This window comes from Calonectris borealis, chromosome 4 (assembly GCF_964195595.1).
Source record: "Calonectris borealis chromosome 4, bCalBor7.hap1.2, whole genome shotgun sequence".
Classification (NCBI taxonomy): domain Eukaryota; kingdom Metazoa; phylum Chordata; class Aves; order Procellariiformes; family Procellariidae; genus Calonectris; species Calonectris borealis.
The window spans coordinates 53,307,281-53,324,501 of record NC_134315.1 but is presented as its reverse complement, the minus strand read 5'-3'; the positions used below and the strand labels follow the sequence as shown (position 1 = coordinate 53,324,501).

Sequence of the window (17,221 nt, the reverse complement as noted above, 5' to 3'; positions counted from 1 at the left end):
TAAGTCTGTCAACTAGTTTGAAGACAGCACTTAGCTTTCTGTGTCCTCTTTGAACACTGGTTTTACAGTCTGCTTGGATTCACTGTTGCAAGCCTAATTAGGATCCTCAGCAATGGCAGGCTGGCAGCCACTATCTAAACAAGATTAAAACGAAGATTGATGAAATGGACAATGAAAAAGTACTTTCAGCCCAAACTTAGCAGTTGGCAATACGGATACTCAAATGCCTGAATATGGATGCCTTAACAGCAAAGACAGTAATGTTCTCTCTGTAATGAAAGACCCATGACCATAATACACCAGGCTGAAATGTAACGCGCTCGGCTTGGAAGTAAATTTAAAAGCTAGTCAGGAGAAGAGCAGCGTGAAAAAAGGTCACGTAACTCTGCAGGGGATGTAGATATTTGAAAATCTGGTTTTATTCCAGCTTGGAATGAAACCCAAGAATTTTGAAATTCTATGAAAGAGATTTCAGAGCCCAGGCTCTCAGGTAGTCTGCCTGACTATCTTGGAACCACAGACCATAGGAAACCTGAATTTTTTTGATGGAAAAAACCTCTTAGCTGGCTTCAGTCAGGATCTGAGCTCTTACAGTCAATGAAGTTTTTCCAACATTTAACTAATTTACAAAACAGAAACCACAGGCTTTCTTCCTTAAATATTGATTCCAACAGCAGCGTACTGCTGGCATGATTTCTGCACTACAAGTCCACTTTTTGGCTTACGTATGTGTTAGATGAATATATGTGAAATAGTATACAAATAAAACATGCTTTTATTTTATTATTATTATTAATTTTAACTTCCTAAAATTACAGAAAACTTTAAAAAAAAAAAAAAAAAACCAAACAAAAATCAAAGAAGCACAAACCAGATCCACATTTACATTGCTACCATGAGCATGCGCGAAAGAATTACCAGGGGCTATGAAGTGTGGTGTAATTTACACATTTTAAGTGTACATTTTAACCAGCTGAATTGATTTTGCAGGCTCGTCTCTGTGCTGATCTGCAGAATACGGACAGGTTCTGCGACTTGGCTTTTCCAACACTAGCTAATGCGTTTAGCTCTAAGGTGCACAGTTCAAACCTGGCAGATGGTTATCACACACTGGTTCTTCAAAGTTGCCCAATTTAGAGTCTGACAGACAACCACATTGATAAAGAGCAGAGCATGCACCACCTACCCTCCAGACTACCATCCAACTTCATCTGAGACCAAACCACCAGAGCATTCAGAGAAACAGATCTTCACTGAGAAGGCAAACATGACTCAGATATTTTGTAAACCACAGAATGGTTTACGGCCAAAGAGACACTGTTCAGCTCAGGTTTGAAGAGCTCACATCGATTTGAACAGCTAAAGAGACAGAAAGTTATATTGTGCCCTTGATAGAACATCAAAGCACCTGGAAAAGTTCTGACCCAAAGTACCCTGAGGCTTCCATGAGGTATGTCTCTACCATGTTATCACCTGGGGATGCTGGAGATGCCAAGGGGCCCAAATGCAGGGTTCTCTGTGAAGCAGGAATTCTGTAGACCCAACAGCACCTCTCTCCTGAGAGAAGAAAATTTCAGTGCTACAGTGTTTATTTATGAAAAACATATCTATCTCTGAAAGCTGCAAGGACTCTCAGGATGCATTATCTCTCTTTGTTCATACATATCCAGGCAATTCAAACATGAACTCTGTTTTAAGATCACACATGAAAAACTTTCATTCCTCAGAGCATCTCAAAATGCCAAATATGTTATTTTTGAAAGTCTCTTCTAAATTAGAGCTTGTGGGAAGCTGCTTTTATCACTGGTTGATTGAAACTGGAGAAAGATTGAATCATCCAATTCCTTTTCCCTTTTCCCTCCTCTACTTCCTCCTCAGCACATCTCACTTCTTGTTCAATGCAAAAATGGCACATAACATATGTAATAACCTGTGGGATTTTTTTCCACTGTAATGCCACAGAGAAATGCCCAGTCACACAATGAAAATCAGTCTACTTCCCTAAACTAAGGCAAGCTGGCACTGCCTGAAGGCCGTCTTGTGGCCTGTCTCCAACTACCTGAGGAGGATTTAAAAGGAGCCCCTGCTCTGGTGCCTTTATAACCAAATGAATGTCACATGTGAACCATTCTTCAAGGCTACTTCATTTACCTAATCCCTGAAGAAAGCTGACAAAAATCAATCTCTTAATTTAATCTCTTCTGAATTTGTGTCCATCTAACTCCTCAGCAACGCTGGCTCAGAAGCCAGACAAAGCACAAAAGCTCAAACAAAACAGACTGCTTTCCTCTGTTAACACAGCAGGCCAATAGTATCCTCCTGCAAATTTCCTTTTCCTCTTTTTCTTTCTCCTTGTGTTTTCATGTCCAGCCACTGTTTCTTAAATTAATTTGTGCTGACAGCATAAACTCCTACTGCTTCCCATTCTTTATTTGCTCTGAAATACAGAAACTTTTGTAAGATAAAAATATTTATTTATCTTAAGACAAACTTTGATTCACTCACCCAGCAAATCTCATGTTGTTCTCAAGATTACGTTTCAAGAAACCCTAACAGTCTGAAGTACAGTATCACTTTTCAGACTTTGTTTCAGAAAAATCATAGAATCATAGAATGGTTTGGGATGGAAGGAACCTTTAATGATCATCTAGTCCAACCCCCCATTGACCACCTCTTCAATGTTCAGGTTCATTGATTATCATGTATAACAGCTAGTGCCACAGCTAACTGATGGGTGACCACTGAAAGTGCCAGGAGCAAAAGGATGCAGTCTAAATCCCAAAGAAGGGCACCCAGCGACTTCGTGGCAAGTTCTGTCCTAGAGGATCCTGAAGAGGTAACACCACATGATGCGCTAGCTACTTTTTCATATTACCATGGTTTTTTTGCATTCATCAGAGGACAAATTTTCTGGCAGCTTACACCAGCGAATCTGGTCTCAGAAGCCTTAATGTTACCAACGTCCCAAAAGCGGGTTAGCCTGACACACACACTTTAGTACTTGTGTAATTAACTTTTTCATAAGCAATAATTAGAGAGGTCTATGGTTTTTTCATTGCAGAATTGGGGTTTAGTTACAGCTTTAGTAGCGCTGACTGCCTAGTCACTTCTAAGTAGAGATAAAATGAGTGAACCTCCAAGGAAGCATAGGGCTTTTAATAAAAAGATAGGGCCCTAGTGTGGATGACATAGGAAACCAGTAGATAACATGTTTTTACAAAATCAAAATGATACTTTTAACATCTATTCTCACAATCAGCAGAAGCAGCTGTCACTTTCATTTATGGAAATTCTGAGATTAATCACAACCATTAATTAATTTTCTATTTGAAATGAGAGCATCCAGGACAAAAAACCACAAATCTTTTGAAACCATTTATAAATAAACTAAATAATACAAGTCCTAACTAGGGAAAAATTGTGTGGGGAAATGAGAAACTAATACTGCCTAAAGCTAAAATCAGCGCTTGATCTCAGTAGTCCATAACTCCTTACGCTCTGTGGAGACCACAAAGTCAGCTACTGTCTGTTAAGTACTTCCAAAATAGAATAAATTATCTTACAACAGTCTTCAAAAATATCACTGCTGATTATGAAGTGTCCACAAAAGCAAGCTGAATCTTGAGGTACCCATCATTATAGCAATTGTTTCTAATGGTGTACTAAGCATTTTTATTAAGGTGCTGTTTATCTATTTGCAGATACTTATCCAATTTGGTTGACCAAATTTTAAAAGAAAGAATTTAAATTGACACTAAGATTTCTGAATCATATGTGGCAAAAACATTACAGCCAGAATAAAACTACAACATGTATACTGAAAAAAGGAGAAAAACATGGGAGATCCTGCTCAGCTAAATTTCATAAGCAAACTCCCAGCAAACACTATGAAAGGGGCGATAGGGTATAAACTTCTATCTTTACTTTAGAGCAAACTAATAAGATAGCTTCATTAGTGCCACAGGGAACATTTTTAAAATAGAAGAACTAATGACTATTAGTTCTCCTCATTTCAGTCTAACAGATGGACAAAACAATTTAGATATTCATTGATTATGAGTCAATTAATTGTGCTTTAGGGTTAGAAACATTCAACACTGAATTCTCATGGTAGCTTGGAAATCAGTTATATTTTAGGGAAACCTAGGTAAGCTAATGCACTGGCTATACCTCTATTTACCAGTTGGAAAGAAGGAGGCAGAACAGTTCTGCCAATCAGGCAGCATGACTTTGGAGGAAGAATTGGATTAGAAATAGTTTTGTCAGATCTTATCTCCACTTTAAGTTAATCCTCTCTAACTGTCATTTTATTTCAAAAAGACACTCATCCTGTGGCAGTCAACTGCATATTAGTGTTGCAGATGTTCAGAATGGGCTTTTTATAACACCTACATGAATCAGCCACCCTCAGCTCTGTGCAAAGTACGTACTTGAATACACTGACTGTCTCTACCAATGTGTATATAATAGCTTTGTTTCATTAATGTGTTTTATATCTTTTTTATTATTATTTATTTATTCTGTTTGGCTGGCTGAAGCAATTTGCTCTCTACAGGAAGTCATTTATCTCTCAAGAGGAACACAACAGAGGTGTTTATAGTGAAGCTATAAAAGCAGGGAGGAAGGATAAGCAGTAACCAAGACTATCAGATCCAATTAAAATCAATGGTATAACAACAGGAGAATATAATTGACTATGATAGCGATTTAAGAAAGCAGGACAAAGAATATCCAACACAAATAGAAGAAAAAAAGAATTATTATGTCTTTAAAGATCATCAGGGGAGGTCAACCCCTCAGTTATTTGTTTTAGTCCAGAAAACAGCATACCCAGCAAGACCCCAAAGAAGAGAATGTCAATGACTGAGTCATTAAAAGCCATGTAGAGTAACAGAAAGAAATTTATAGGAAAGCATAACCAAACAGCAAATATTATGAGATTCTCATAAAGTACATAATACATCTTCTACTCAGGACTTAATCACTAAAGCTCCTCTTCTTTTCTCTCAGATATATACACTAGTAGTTTAACTATAGTTTTTGTATATATTTGTAATAAATTATTTATGCAATTGTAATGAAACTGAAGAGTTGTACTTAGACTCATGCATTCCAAGTTACAGATTGGGATATAAAGAGAATTAAGAATAGAAGAAGAGTTTTAAAAGCTCATTGGGTAATTCCAAAATTTGAAGAAAAAAGTAGGTTCAAATCCAGAGTATTGGTCAAAGCTTATATATAGCAGGGTATTTTTCTTCTTTATTATACTCCAGGAAGAAGAATTTTATTGTATAACTACAAAAATTCTGACTGTGTAAATATTTGTACTGATAATAAGACACAGAGCAATTATAGTCATGCATATTGTCATACATACATCTATATAAAAAACGTATGGGCATTTTTAATTAACAAAATAAATTTTGTTTTTATAAACAAGATAGTACATTACAGTGTTTGCTATTGACACCAGAGAGGTAGACCTGGTTCACATCCTGCAATTGTGCTATCCTCTGGCATAGGCCAGAATATCCATGTATAATAAATGTCATAGAATCATAGAACCATTAAGGTTGGAAGAGATCTCTAAGATCATCGAGTTCAACCATCAACCCAACACCACCATGCCCACTAAACCATGTCCCTAAGCACCTCATCTACACATGTTTTAAATACTTCCAGGGATGGTGACTCAACCACTTCCCTGGGCAGCCTCTTCCAAGGCCTGATCACTCTTTCAGTAAAGAAATTTCTCCTAATGTCCAACCTAAACCTCCCTTGGCACAACTTGAGGCCATTTCCTCTTGTCCTATCGCTGGTTACTTGGGAGAAGAGACCAACACCCACCTCGCTACAACCTCCTGTCAGGTAGTTGTAGAGCACAATGAGGTCTCCCCTCAACCTCCTCTTCTCCAGACTAAACAACCCCAGTTCCCTCAGCCGCTTCTCATAAGACTTGTGCTCCAGGCCCTTCACCAGCTTCATTGCCCTCCTCTGGACACGCTCCAGCACCTCAATATCCTTCTTGTAGTGAGGGGCCCAAAACTGGACACAGTATTTGAGGTGCGGCCTCACCAGTGCCGCGTACAGGGGCACGATCACCTCCCTGCTCCTGCTGGCCACACTATTTCTGATACAGGCCAGGATGCCGTTGGCCTTCTTGGCCACCTGAGCACACTGCCGGCTCATGTTCAGCCGGCTGTCAATCAGCACCCCCAGGTCCTTTTCCTCTGGGCAGCTTTCCAGCCACTCTTCCCCAAGCCTGTAGCGTTGCCTGGGGTTGTTGTGGCCGAAGTGCAGGACCTGGCACTTGGCCTTGTTGAACCTCATACAGTTGGCCTCGGTCCATCGATCCAGCCTGTCCAGGTCCCTCTGCAGAGCCTTCCTACCCTCAAGTAGATCAACACTCCCACCCAACTTGGTGTCATCTGCAAACTTACTGAGGGAGCACTCGATCCCCTCGTCCAGATCGTTGATAAAGATATTGAACAAGACCGGCCCCAGTACTGAGCTCTGGGGAACACCGCTCGTGACCGGCCACCAACTGGATTTAACTCCGTTGACCACAACTCTCTGGGCACATCACTAAACACTGTAAATCCAAAATGAAGACAATCCAGAAAGAAGAAAAGTGCAGAAATATGCTGTGACTTTCTTATGTTGTAAAACACACAAATGCTCCAGTTCATATTGACTTTGGACACAAACTTCAATGAGGGTCTCCTTGTACCACCAAAACCACAGTAAAGGACGTGAAAGCATAGACAGTCACGGCATGATCCTCAGAGTATATTGTAACGTCAAGCAGGCTTTTTTCTCACTTTTCACATCACAAGCATATGAGGCATGGCTGATTGCAAGATGAGCATGCCTGTATCCTGCTTCTCCTCAGCTGCTGTTATTAGCAACCTTAATTAAGAAACAAAACCAACACGCAGCCAACAAAAATGTACCAGCTGAGCTCCAGGCTACTAATACGCAACCTTACTTTTTAGCAACAGCAAGGTACAGTCCTAGTTCTAAAATTCGTATCAGCGCAAAGGACCTGCAGACAGCCACCAGCTCCTGTTCTTCTAGATCTTCCCTCTGTGTTGGGATAGATTTCCCATGATGTTTCCTCTTCATTTTAGATACTAAAATAAACCACCTTAGGTACAGCAAGCACTGCATTCTGCCCCGAGAACCCCATCGCTACATTGCGAACCTGAATTTCGCTCTCGTCCTGATACTTTCCTGAAAATACAGAAGCAGGATTGCTTTAGGTTACAGTCATGGTAACAACGCATATGATACAAATCCTTTTAAAGCTGACTTATTTCACCACTAAGACTTACTTTCTTCTTTCATTTTTCTGTAACTAAAATGTTTTATCTTTGAACCTGTACCCTATGGTAAGGAAGTGCATATAAAATCTGTACCAACATCATGCCGTTCATCAAGCATAGAAAAATAACAGAAAATTTCACATCCAGTCATTCAGCCATCAGCTGGATGGCCTATACTCAAGGCTGCAAGAGCATAAAAGTCAAGGAATTAGACTGAACGATAAATCCAAGAACTTTCTCAGACTTTTACTGAAAGGTAAAATCTAGAATCCTCCAAGACCCCTGCTTCCCTTCTTGCAGGTTAAAAAAAGTCAGCAAAGAGACTCTTCTGCTACATTTAAAGGATGAAAGTTTCAACTTGTTCAGCATTCTGAAGATGTTTTCTGAACATCCCTTTACTAGAGATTTGGAAGATCCTATGAAGTAAAATATCCTTTAAGCCTCTAGCTCAGTTTGCAGCCATAAATTCTGGAGACAGACAAAAAAAGAAGAAGATATATTTCATTACGTTGTAATTAACAACAGCAAATTACAGTTGAGCATGCTGAATGGGATTTATTCCACCACAAACTATGATGTAGAGAATGGCCTCAGAAAAGGCAAGTATGCTTTACAGGACAGTGCAGGTCTAAAAAGCTCAAACATTCTTAAAAAAAATTGGTGATTAGAGCATTCAGCTTACTTATAAGAAAGACAGAGGAGCAAATAGAGTCACTGACAGTGCAAGATCTGATTTTAGCCTTTGAAGACCATCTCTCCTAGGTAAATTCCAGTATAATTCTTCATAATCAACATATACACCTATGATAAAATGATAGGAAAAGGAGATAAAAAATAGCAGTAGGCAAGTTCATATGGCTGCTGATGATCCTTCACCTTCATCACTGCTTGAACAACTGTTGCCTTTAGAGACTTCAGACTTGTATTTTATGTAAATAGGATTGTTTAAAAATTCCCAGAGATCATGAATAAACTTTCACAAAGAAAACACTGAAAATTTCTGAAGGAAATGATCATTCATATCTGCATGATGGAAAAATTACCTTTTTCATTATTAGCACCAACTAGCTACTAGCTAATACTACATTCAGCAGGGCCCAGAAAATTATGACGAACATACAAATGTGGTAAACCATCAAGTCACCTCTCAGCCTAACAGGAAATCCAACAGGCTTCCCATGAGACCTGTGGATGCTTTTCCAGTCCATCACTGGATCAGTTCATCACTGCTGAATTCAACTGACAAATCATTTCTCATCCAATCTCCATGGTGCCTTGACAAGAAGAAACTCTTCAGGCAGCAGAGTTCATTTAAAAACATAAAACCCAGTGTGGGTTTTAGATGGTAGATGAATGTGCTTTTACTTTTGCAGAAAACATATGGATGCACACAAAATAATGTTACTATTTAGCTCTTATGAACTATACACAGGTAAGCAGGCATTATTCTTACTTTCTATCACAGGAAGTAGTAATGAAGTGTGATTCAGTAACACATTCAAAAGTCACATAGCACATGCATGGCAGAAGATGACAATTCAACTTTCCTAAATCCCAATTTGATGCTTGTTCCTGAATGTACCTGGGACTGGCAGCCTATGGCACATATGTGAAAGCAAACCAGCAGATTCTAAATGGCAAAAGATCAAAAGCTGAGATTTACAAGATTTTAAAGAGGCATCTGTGGCAAACAGTAGCTAATAGCTGTGCCGCAAATAAAGGCAAGGTAATACCTAGCACATGCAGTTAAGGGATGCATTAGATGATAATGTCTTCTCCAGAGCTAATTACGTGGACTTGATCTCTATCTGGAGTCCTCCATCTCTCCCTGCTATATATGTTATCTGTCCACATGTGAACAAAAACCACTGCTATCTGCTTCCACTAGAAACTATAGAATTTTTGCCACAGGTTTCAGTGGAAATAGCACCCAGGTGCATCAGATTCTTAACTCCTATTTTCAGCTGCATTCACTTCACCTCATGTCTGTATATCATGCTTTTGACTAAAGACAGGATAATTTTCTTTATTAATTCAAAGAAAGAGAAGAACAAACCAGCCAAATGTCATCGTAACATTCCTTAGGATACATGTAAAACCCAATGACCACAGCATCATAGAATAAGGTTTTGTATTAAAAAAAAAAAAAAAAAAAGACGACTGAGCTTCCATGAACTTTGGACACACAAAGGCTGAATAAACCTTGTGGAGAAGAAGTTGAATAGACTTTCCTAATTCACAACAAATAAGCTGTTTAAAGAAATAAGCCTGTTTAGAATGCTATGTAACACTGAAGCAAATCCCTGTCTTTAGATCTAAAGGATCTGTGATTTGCTGCATGATCAGATCTAAAGCTGAAAGCCGGTAAAACAATAACTATGTCACTCTATGAAAAAATCATATTTTTTCAAATACTGCAGTTTAAAACGACCTATTATTTTCAACAGAGGAATAATAATCAAATATAATAAAAAACAGGACACTTGCTACCAGGAATAATCTCAGTTCACAGAATAAATGTTAATTCTCATTCTATTCACAGTAACCATTAGGAAAAAACACGGTGAAGGTTCAATAACATAAGGTATTTTTAAATTACATTTGTTCCTTAAACATTCACTTTTCTCTTTCTTTTTCACTTGCCCACTACATGGCAAGAACTCTTCAGTACTTCATTTATATGCTTTATTCTATTTTCCTTGTCTAATTTTCACATTTCATTTATAAAGAGTTCTTTTATTTATGAAAGTAGTAGTGTAGCTTCTCTTCATCCAACGTAACCTTATTTTAGCCTGTCCCACATCAGCCTGGAGTAGAAAAAAAATACATTTTAATTCACAAAAATCATGTGTAGTAGATCATACTAATGCCTAAATGCTACATAATTTTAATTTTCTTTGAAAATGAATATAGACAAATAAAACAGCACCTATAGAGGTTGGTACAATAAGAAAGTCTGCATACACACAGGTCAACATACAGGACGTATTGCTATAGCTCTCAGTTTTGGCAGCTGATAGTTTTGCTGAATATACATTTTGAATAATTATAACCCAGTTCTGTGATGCATGTAAGCTTAACTTTAAATAGACGTTTAACAGTAAACATTTCCAATATCTCTAGCATAATCACTTGCATGCTTGAAGTCCTGACATTATGGGGCTCAGTATCTTCAAGTTTGTTGCATAACGGAGCCTTTGGAATAATGAAATGTTAATATTTTTAATTACACAAAACATATAGTATACAATGAGCTGAAGAGTAGTGGTCTCTCCAATCTGGGAACTGACAATGCTCACTGCATTGATGGCTTGAAATTGTCAAGCCCTCACAACAGCTTTGTTGGCTGATACACATTGCCAATGCTCTGAGATTTTTGCTAGATTAACTGCTGAATCTTGTTGCTACGGTTAAAAAGTGTTCTCACCTCTTTCTGTAAGAGGTCACTACCCCTGCAACAGAACCAAGAGAAGGGACCTAGCAAGGGGCAGCAAGGTATACAGTCACATCTGCTGAGTTGCTGCTGGGGTGGTAATCCCTCCGTCAAGGGGAAGAACTGACAGCTGGAGGTGGCAGTGTCTTCAGCTCCTAGACCAAGGCCCTCCTGAGGTTGCTTGTCAAAACTCCAGGAAAATCCGTGGCTGATGCTAGGGCTCTTTCACCCATGGCTTACTCGATTGTCAATGTGTAAAATCTTCCCCTAGTTGACAAATTTTTCCTCTATATCTAAAAAACTGAATCAGCTGCATCATCCCTCTTTTGTAGTCTTGTTATCAGCTCCTGGGGGCTTTGCACAGAAGAACACATTCATACTTCTGCACACAGTTGATAAGGCAGTTTCCTTAGCTAAACAGAAATAAAATTGTAAGCAGAGATGTACTGACAGCATTTTGGCCGCATTGAGGATACTTGGTTTGCTTCCTAAAGTCTTGTTTCTCAAAGTTGCTTTGTTATCCCCAGAACCTCCATTGCAACCTGCGTTTCCTGGCCTGTTCCTCCTCCTACCCAGCCTTCTCACACTTGGCTTTAGAAGTCCTTGCTTTGCAAGATGGGCTCAACGCTGGGGTGGTTTCTCTCTTCCTTTTCCTAAACCTTTCCTACTGTTGTTTTGAGATGCCTTCCTGCCAACGCTGACATGGTGATAGAGACTTTCTTGGCCCAAAGAGTCCCTGCTCTTTTGCTGAAACACCAGGTGATTTTTTTTTCTTTTTTTCTGCTTTTGTTTTCTGCCACTTGACCCTGGATTTTTGCTCTCATGCTGAGCTGGCAAGGACATCCTATTCCTTTTCCTTTTCCCCTATATGGCTTTTCATATCCTGCAAGTTCATAACAGATCAGAAGAACACGTGCAAAAAAACCCCATCCCAAAATAAAAAGCAAACAAGTGGCACATAATTCACATCAGTCACCAGTGCTGTCAGATAGCATAGATAGATAACATACTGCTTTTCAGTAATCACAAAAGTTTCAGTGGGAATATTTTGCTTCATCTGTGGGACCTGGGTGACTATTTGAAGGTACAGAAAGACCACAACCCACTGAAAAAAACTGAACAAGTCACCAATATATCCCCAGCAAAGGATTTTCCCAGGTGCTGCCACAAACTGATCTGGGAAGAGGTCCCAGTCTCCGCTAGCTCCATACCTCTGTACTCCTTAGCCCCACTGAATGTTACTATTTCAGCAGAATTTTTTCCCTTCTGCCCCTCCATCCCCAGCTCAAAGCAATGAAGGATATTAGAGAATTTGGCTGGCCCCTCCCTCTTTCTTTACCTTAATCCTTTAGCCAGTAAGGAGAGATGCTGTGATACCTGCTCCCAAGTCTTCCTGCCTTTCCATGCCCTACAGAGGGCAAATTAATACATAATGGTTAAAGAGAAGGTGGGTTTTAACCTCCATAGCCAGAGCAGTGTATTTACATCTTAATCTCCATTTTCTTGAATATATAAGTATAGATCTCATCTCTGCAAGCTCTAGAGATACAAAAGCTGGAGAGAAAGAAGGGATTTAACATAAAAAAGCAATGCTGCTTTTAAAAAAGAAAGAAAATTCAAACCCAGAATGTTCCTACTTAAAAATAAGAATTTCAAACAGTCAGAAAAAAGATAAATTCTACCACAAGGAATTCCAGTTTACAGACTGCCTATTTACACAGGCCAGTGTCTGACTATTTACCCTGGAAAAGTTGTTACTTGCATAGTAATCAAGCCCATGCTTACTACAGCTGTTGCAGAGTGAATGAACCCTCTTCTCAGCTAAACAATGAGGGGGTTCAGCCAAATCAGTCGTCTAAGAAGGGACCAAGCAGCAGAAACTACGTGAGGTCTGGGGAGAGAGGCTGACAGCTGAATCCAACTAGGCAGCCAAAAGCATCTCCTGGGCAGAAAAGCCATAAAAAACAAGGGCTTCTCTACATATGCAGTTGTTTCTTACTAACTTCATAAGGTTTACATGCTAAATCCACTAGGTTAAACTGAATTTCCAAGTTAAACTTATCATGCACAAGACAGAGTCTTTGGAATAAGCATGTCCACACTTGAATTATTTAGGAACATATTAACCCATTGGCACTTCATAGGCTTTATAACTTGTTTGCCCATACAGTACAGCTGCTGGTTCACCTGGAAATTAATAGTTTTTAGTATCCATTGGCAAAGCTATCCCAGCAAATTTCTCCTTGCACAGACACTGAGTGTTGGAGCACAGTGTAATTACACAGCGTGTAATTCATTCCCCCGCACCAACAAAAATAAAGTATGGCAGTAATCATATTTCTATTTGAGTAATTCTTCCTATTGAGAGGCTCCTGTTATCAGTTTTACCAGTCACACGTCACACCCCAAATAAATGCTGTTACGCTGGCAAAACCTGTAACATAGAGCCTGATGTGAGATTCTTTCATAGAATCATTAAGGTTGGAAAAGACCTCTAAGATCATCGAGTCCAACCATCAACCCAACACCACCATGCCCACTAAACCATGTCCCTAAGCACCTCATCTACACGTCTTTTAAATACTTCCAGGGATGGTGACTCAACCACTTCCTCGGGCAGCCTGGTCCAATGTTTAATCACTCTTTCAGTAAAGAAGTTTTTCCTAATGTCCAATCTAAACCTCCCTTGGTGCAACTTGAAGCCATTTCCTCTCGTCCTATCGCTTGTTACTTGGGAGAAGAGACCAACACCCTTTCAGGTAGTTGTAGAGAGTGATAAGGTCTCCCCTCAACCTCCTCTTCTCCAGACTAAACAACCCCAGTTTCCTCAGCCGCTCCTCATAAGACTTGTTCTCCAGACCCTTCACCAGCTTCATTGCCCTTCTCTGGACACGCTCCAGCACCTCAATGTCCTTCCTGTAGTGAGGGGCCCAAAACTGGACACAGTATTCGAGGTGCAGTCTCACCAGTGCCAGAATGCTGTGGGAGACAGTGTCAAAGGCTTTACTGAAGTCCAGGTAGACCACATCCACAGCCTTTCCCTCATCTACTAGGCGGGTCACCTGGAGAAGGAGATCAGGTTGGTCAAGCAGGACCTGCCTTCCATGAACCCGTGCTGGCTGGGCCTGACCCCCTGGTTGTCCTGCACACAGCTTGTGAGCGCCCTCAAGATGAACCGCTCCATAATCTTCCCTGGCACCGAGGTCAGGCTGACCAGCCTGTAGTTCCCCGGATCCTCCTTCCGGCCCTTCTTGTAGATGAGCGTCACATTGGCAAGCCTCTGGTCACAAAAGAAGATAATGACCTTTCCTGGTAGTCTTACAGTCTCCAAGAAAGGACAAACATTGGGAGTTTTTTTTATTGTTGGGGTTTTTTGTGTTTGGTTTTGGGGTATTTTTGGGGGGAGGGTGATTGGGGGTTTGGTTTAGTTGGTTTTTTGTTGTTTTTTTTGTTTTTTGGGGGGGTTGAGTGGCCAATGCCAAAGTGAGAACCCTAAACTGTTTACTTTCTTGACAACACATACTTGGCAACCTCAAAAGATGACAATGACTTTGTTACTATGCTCAAATGTGTAAAAATAAATGATAAAGAAAGTGTATTTTTTTAAAAAGAGTGCTTCTCTTTAGGAACAATACAGGAGTTTTGTCTCGCTGAGTTATTGTAGTTAGAGCCTTGAACCCTGCTGCTTTCACATTGGAATGTGAAATATCTTACAATGCCACTTATTGAAAAATAAAACATTTGTGACTGGGGTGATGAAAACAGTGCAGAACAATCTAAAACATGCCCACAAATTGTTTGCATCTTATAAGGCACTGCAGACATTTGGATAGAGCAGCAAACCCTCATTACTCAGAATTAGCAAGCTTCAGTGTGTAATGAGGACAGCAGAATGCCTAGCCAAAAAAACAAGAGCAAAAAAAAAAAAAAAATTCAAAAAGAAACAAAAAAGCCCTCTTCCAACTAATGTTCCTGAAAGGCATTCACTTGAGATTACATATGCAGAGTTAGTTTTTAAGCCTCAATTTCTGCTTATTTCCTTATAGGAAAGTATAAAAGAAAAGTAATGCAAGTTACAAATAGATCCAAAGAGAAATTATTGCAGAGAGAAAGTGCATTTCTATGGAACAGAAAACAAATATGTTTTTAACCATTGGTTGATGATGAAGAGTATACACACATGTAAAAAACCACGTTTGAAACAGTACAGTGCTGTATAAAAAGAGCCCTGCTATTCATTTAAAAAAATTACACAAGTCATAGTCGAATGCGATATGCAAGTCTTCCGTCTCTATATGCTGAATTTTTGAAAATTCTGTCCATATTGCTTGCAGCTTTTGTTTAAATACATAAGCATAACTTTAGCCTGTTGTCTTAAATTCTTCATTCAGATCCAATCCTTCATAAATTTCATTACCTTACTACTACTCAGTGGTACATAACAGATCATTAGTGAACATTGTTTCATATAAAAAATGAAATGCCAATCTGGTAACACATTTTGTCCACAAATACCTATTATATATATGTAAATAATAATAAAATTATTGTCAGTTGTAAAGATTTTTTAGTGACGGACACAATGAGCAAGCAAATAGCAATACAATATCCACGAGCTTCAAACAGAAGTTTGAGGGCTAATTCTTCTGCATATTTCCTAAATGCTTTTGCTCATGCAGAATGTAGTTATACTGTTCTGTATGCACATTTATGAGCATGAAAAAATATCCTTGCATGATGATCTTTGAAGAGCGAATATTTAAATTTTTCGTTGCGGTTTTGGGGTGGGTTTTTTTGTTTGATTGTTTTTATGAAGTCAAATAAATGGAATCTTTTGACAAACAGCTGAAGTCTTGGTTAATAATACAAGAAGTTACTAGTGATAAACACATACCTCTGTTATGAATGATTTGGCTGTCGAGGGGTTCATTACAAGAATAGCCCGTCTCAGAGTGTCCCGGTAGCGGTTCAGTTCTTCTATTCGCATAGTGGCAAAAAGCCCCGTGATCATTTTATTGATGTTGTTTTCTACTTTCTGCAATGCTACATCCATTCCCTGTTGAGAAACTTTGTCCAAAAACTCTTGTATTCCACGGATATCTAGGAAAATCAAAAGCCAAACAAGATGTTAATTGGTAAGTGGAAAAAAGATTCAAATAACTGTTCAATTCATCTCACAAAAGCATTTTGTTCAGTGTCAGGTAGACCCCTATGGGTTTTCACTTAATATTCATCGGAGCTCTTCCTGAGCTATGTTCATGGCATTTCTTAAAGTACTAAAAGAGGAGAAAGAATGGCCACACATCAGCTACTGTTCAAAAGAACTAAACTACTGTTCAAAAAAACTACTAGAAAACAAACCTACAAATATTTCTAGCAACTTTCCTAATGTGGTCATTCAATCATCACACTTGTTCCTTATTTTTCTTAAAGGACTTTCACACTAAAATCCATAAAGACCAGTGAAGCTATGATGACTGTAACACAGTGCTTCCTTTAGGTGAGGGTTGTCGGAGGGCAACCGAAGGGGAGGAAGATAGGAAGCAGATTGCTTTCTTTTGTGGGACTCAAAATTATGTTATCCACTGCAATGCTATGTAGCTTAATGTATCTAAGTGAAGCTTGGGCTGTTCATTCATCAAAAAGTCTTAATGTTGTTCTAAATTGCACAGCTATTTATTTCCTTCAAAAACAAAACAAAAGCCAGACACACAGTTGCAATGGTACTGCTTGCTCTTAACAGATACCGACGCTGCTGGCTGAATTTACCAAGTTCTTCCACAGCAAACTGCTCTAGCAGAGCTTTCTGGCTCACTCTGAGTAAATCCTTCTTTAAAAATGACTTGGAAAGGAGAACTGATCAACAAAATGCTAACTGTGTTCACCACCTAGCTTGTAATATCTTTAATGTCTTTCCCAAACTGGAATGGCTGGGTACTCTCACATTGTGGTGCTACTTCAAGCTGGTCCAAGCCTTTGAAAGGCCTTTTGCAGTAGTGAATTCCACAAGAGTGAGTGAAAAGCTTGTTTGTTTGTTCCTGTTCTTTTGAATGGATTTATCTAAAAAACCAAACTTTGAGTTTAAAATTTAAAATTATTCAATGACTTCACAAGTCAGAGCAGGGTCTCCTGGACCTCAGGAAAATCCCTCCAGCTAGACTCAGTCCTCACTGTTTGACCCCTACTCACCACTGCAGTTTCTCAATCTTTTTTCTGGAGCTAAATCACCAGTTTCCTGATGTGACTCCTCTCCCCGGCAATCGCTCAGACCTGCTCTCCCAGAGGACATTCAGCAGGACAACCTTCCTTCCCTGCTGGCATGGAAGCCTCCCGCATACCCATCTGATCTCATTTAGAGGAACAAGACGCAGCCTTAGAGCCAACAAAACAGACATTGTCTGACACAGGCATTAGTTATGGGGGTGGGGGAAAAAAAAAGGAAACCAGTAACCCAACATAGAAA

At 39.3% G+C, this 17,221-nt stretch overlaps 1 protein-coding gene across 2 annotated transcripts in view; it reads right to left on the bottom strand.

The window, feature by feature from the left end:
- The window catches only part of GRID2 (glutamate ionotropic receptor delta type subunit 2), a 745,311-nt gene that overhangs the window by 281,576 nt on the left and 446,514 nt on the right, over positions 1-17,221 (bottom strand). For both annotated transcript variants that reach the window (XM_075149577.1, XM_075149578.1), the window contains one exon: positions 15,653-15,858. In XM_075149577.1, coding sequence (XP_075005678.1) covers positions 15,653-15,858 — 206 coding nt within the window. The remainder of the gene's footprint in view (positions 1-15,652; positions 15,859-17,221) is intronic.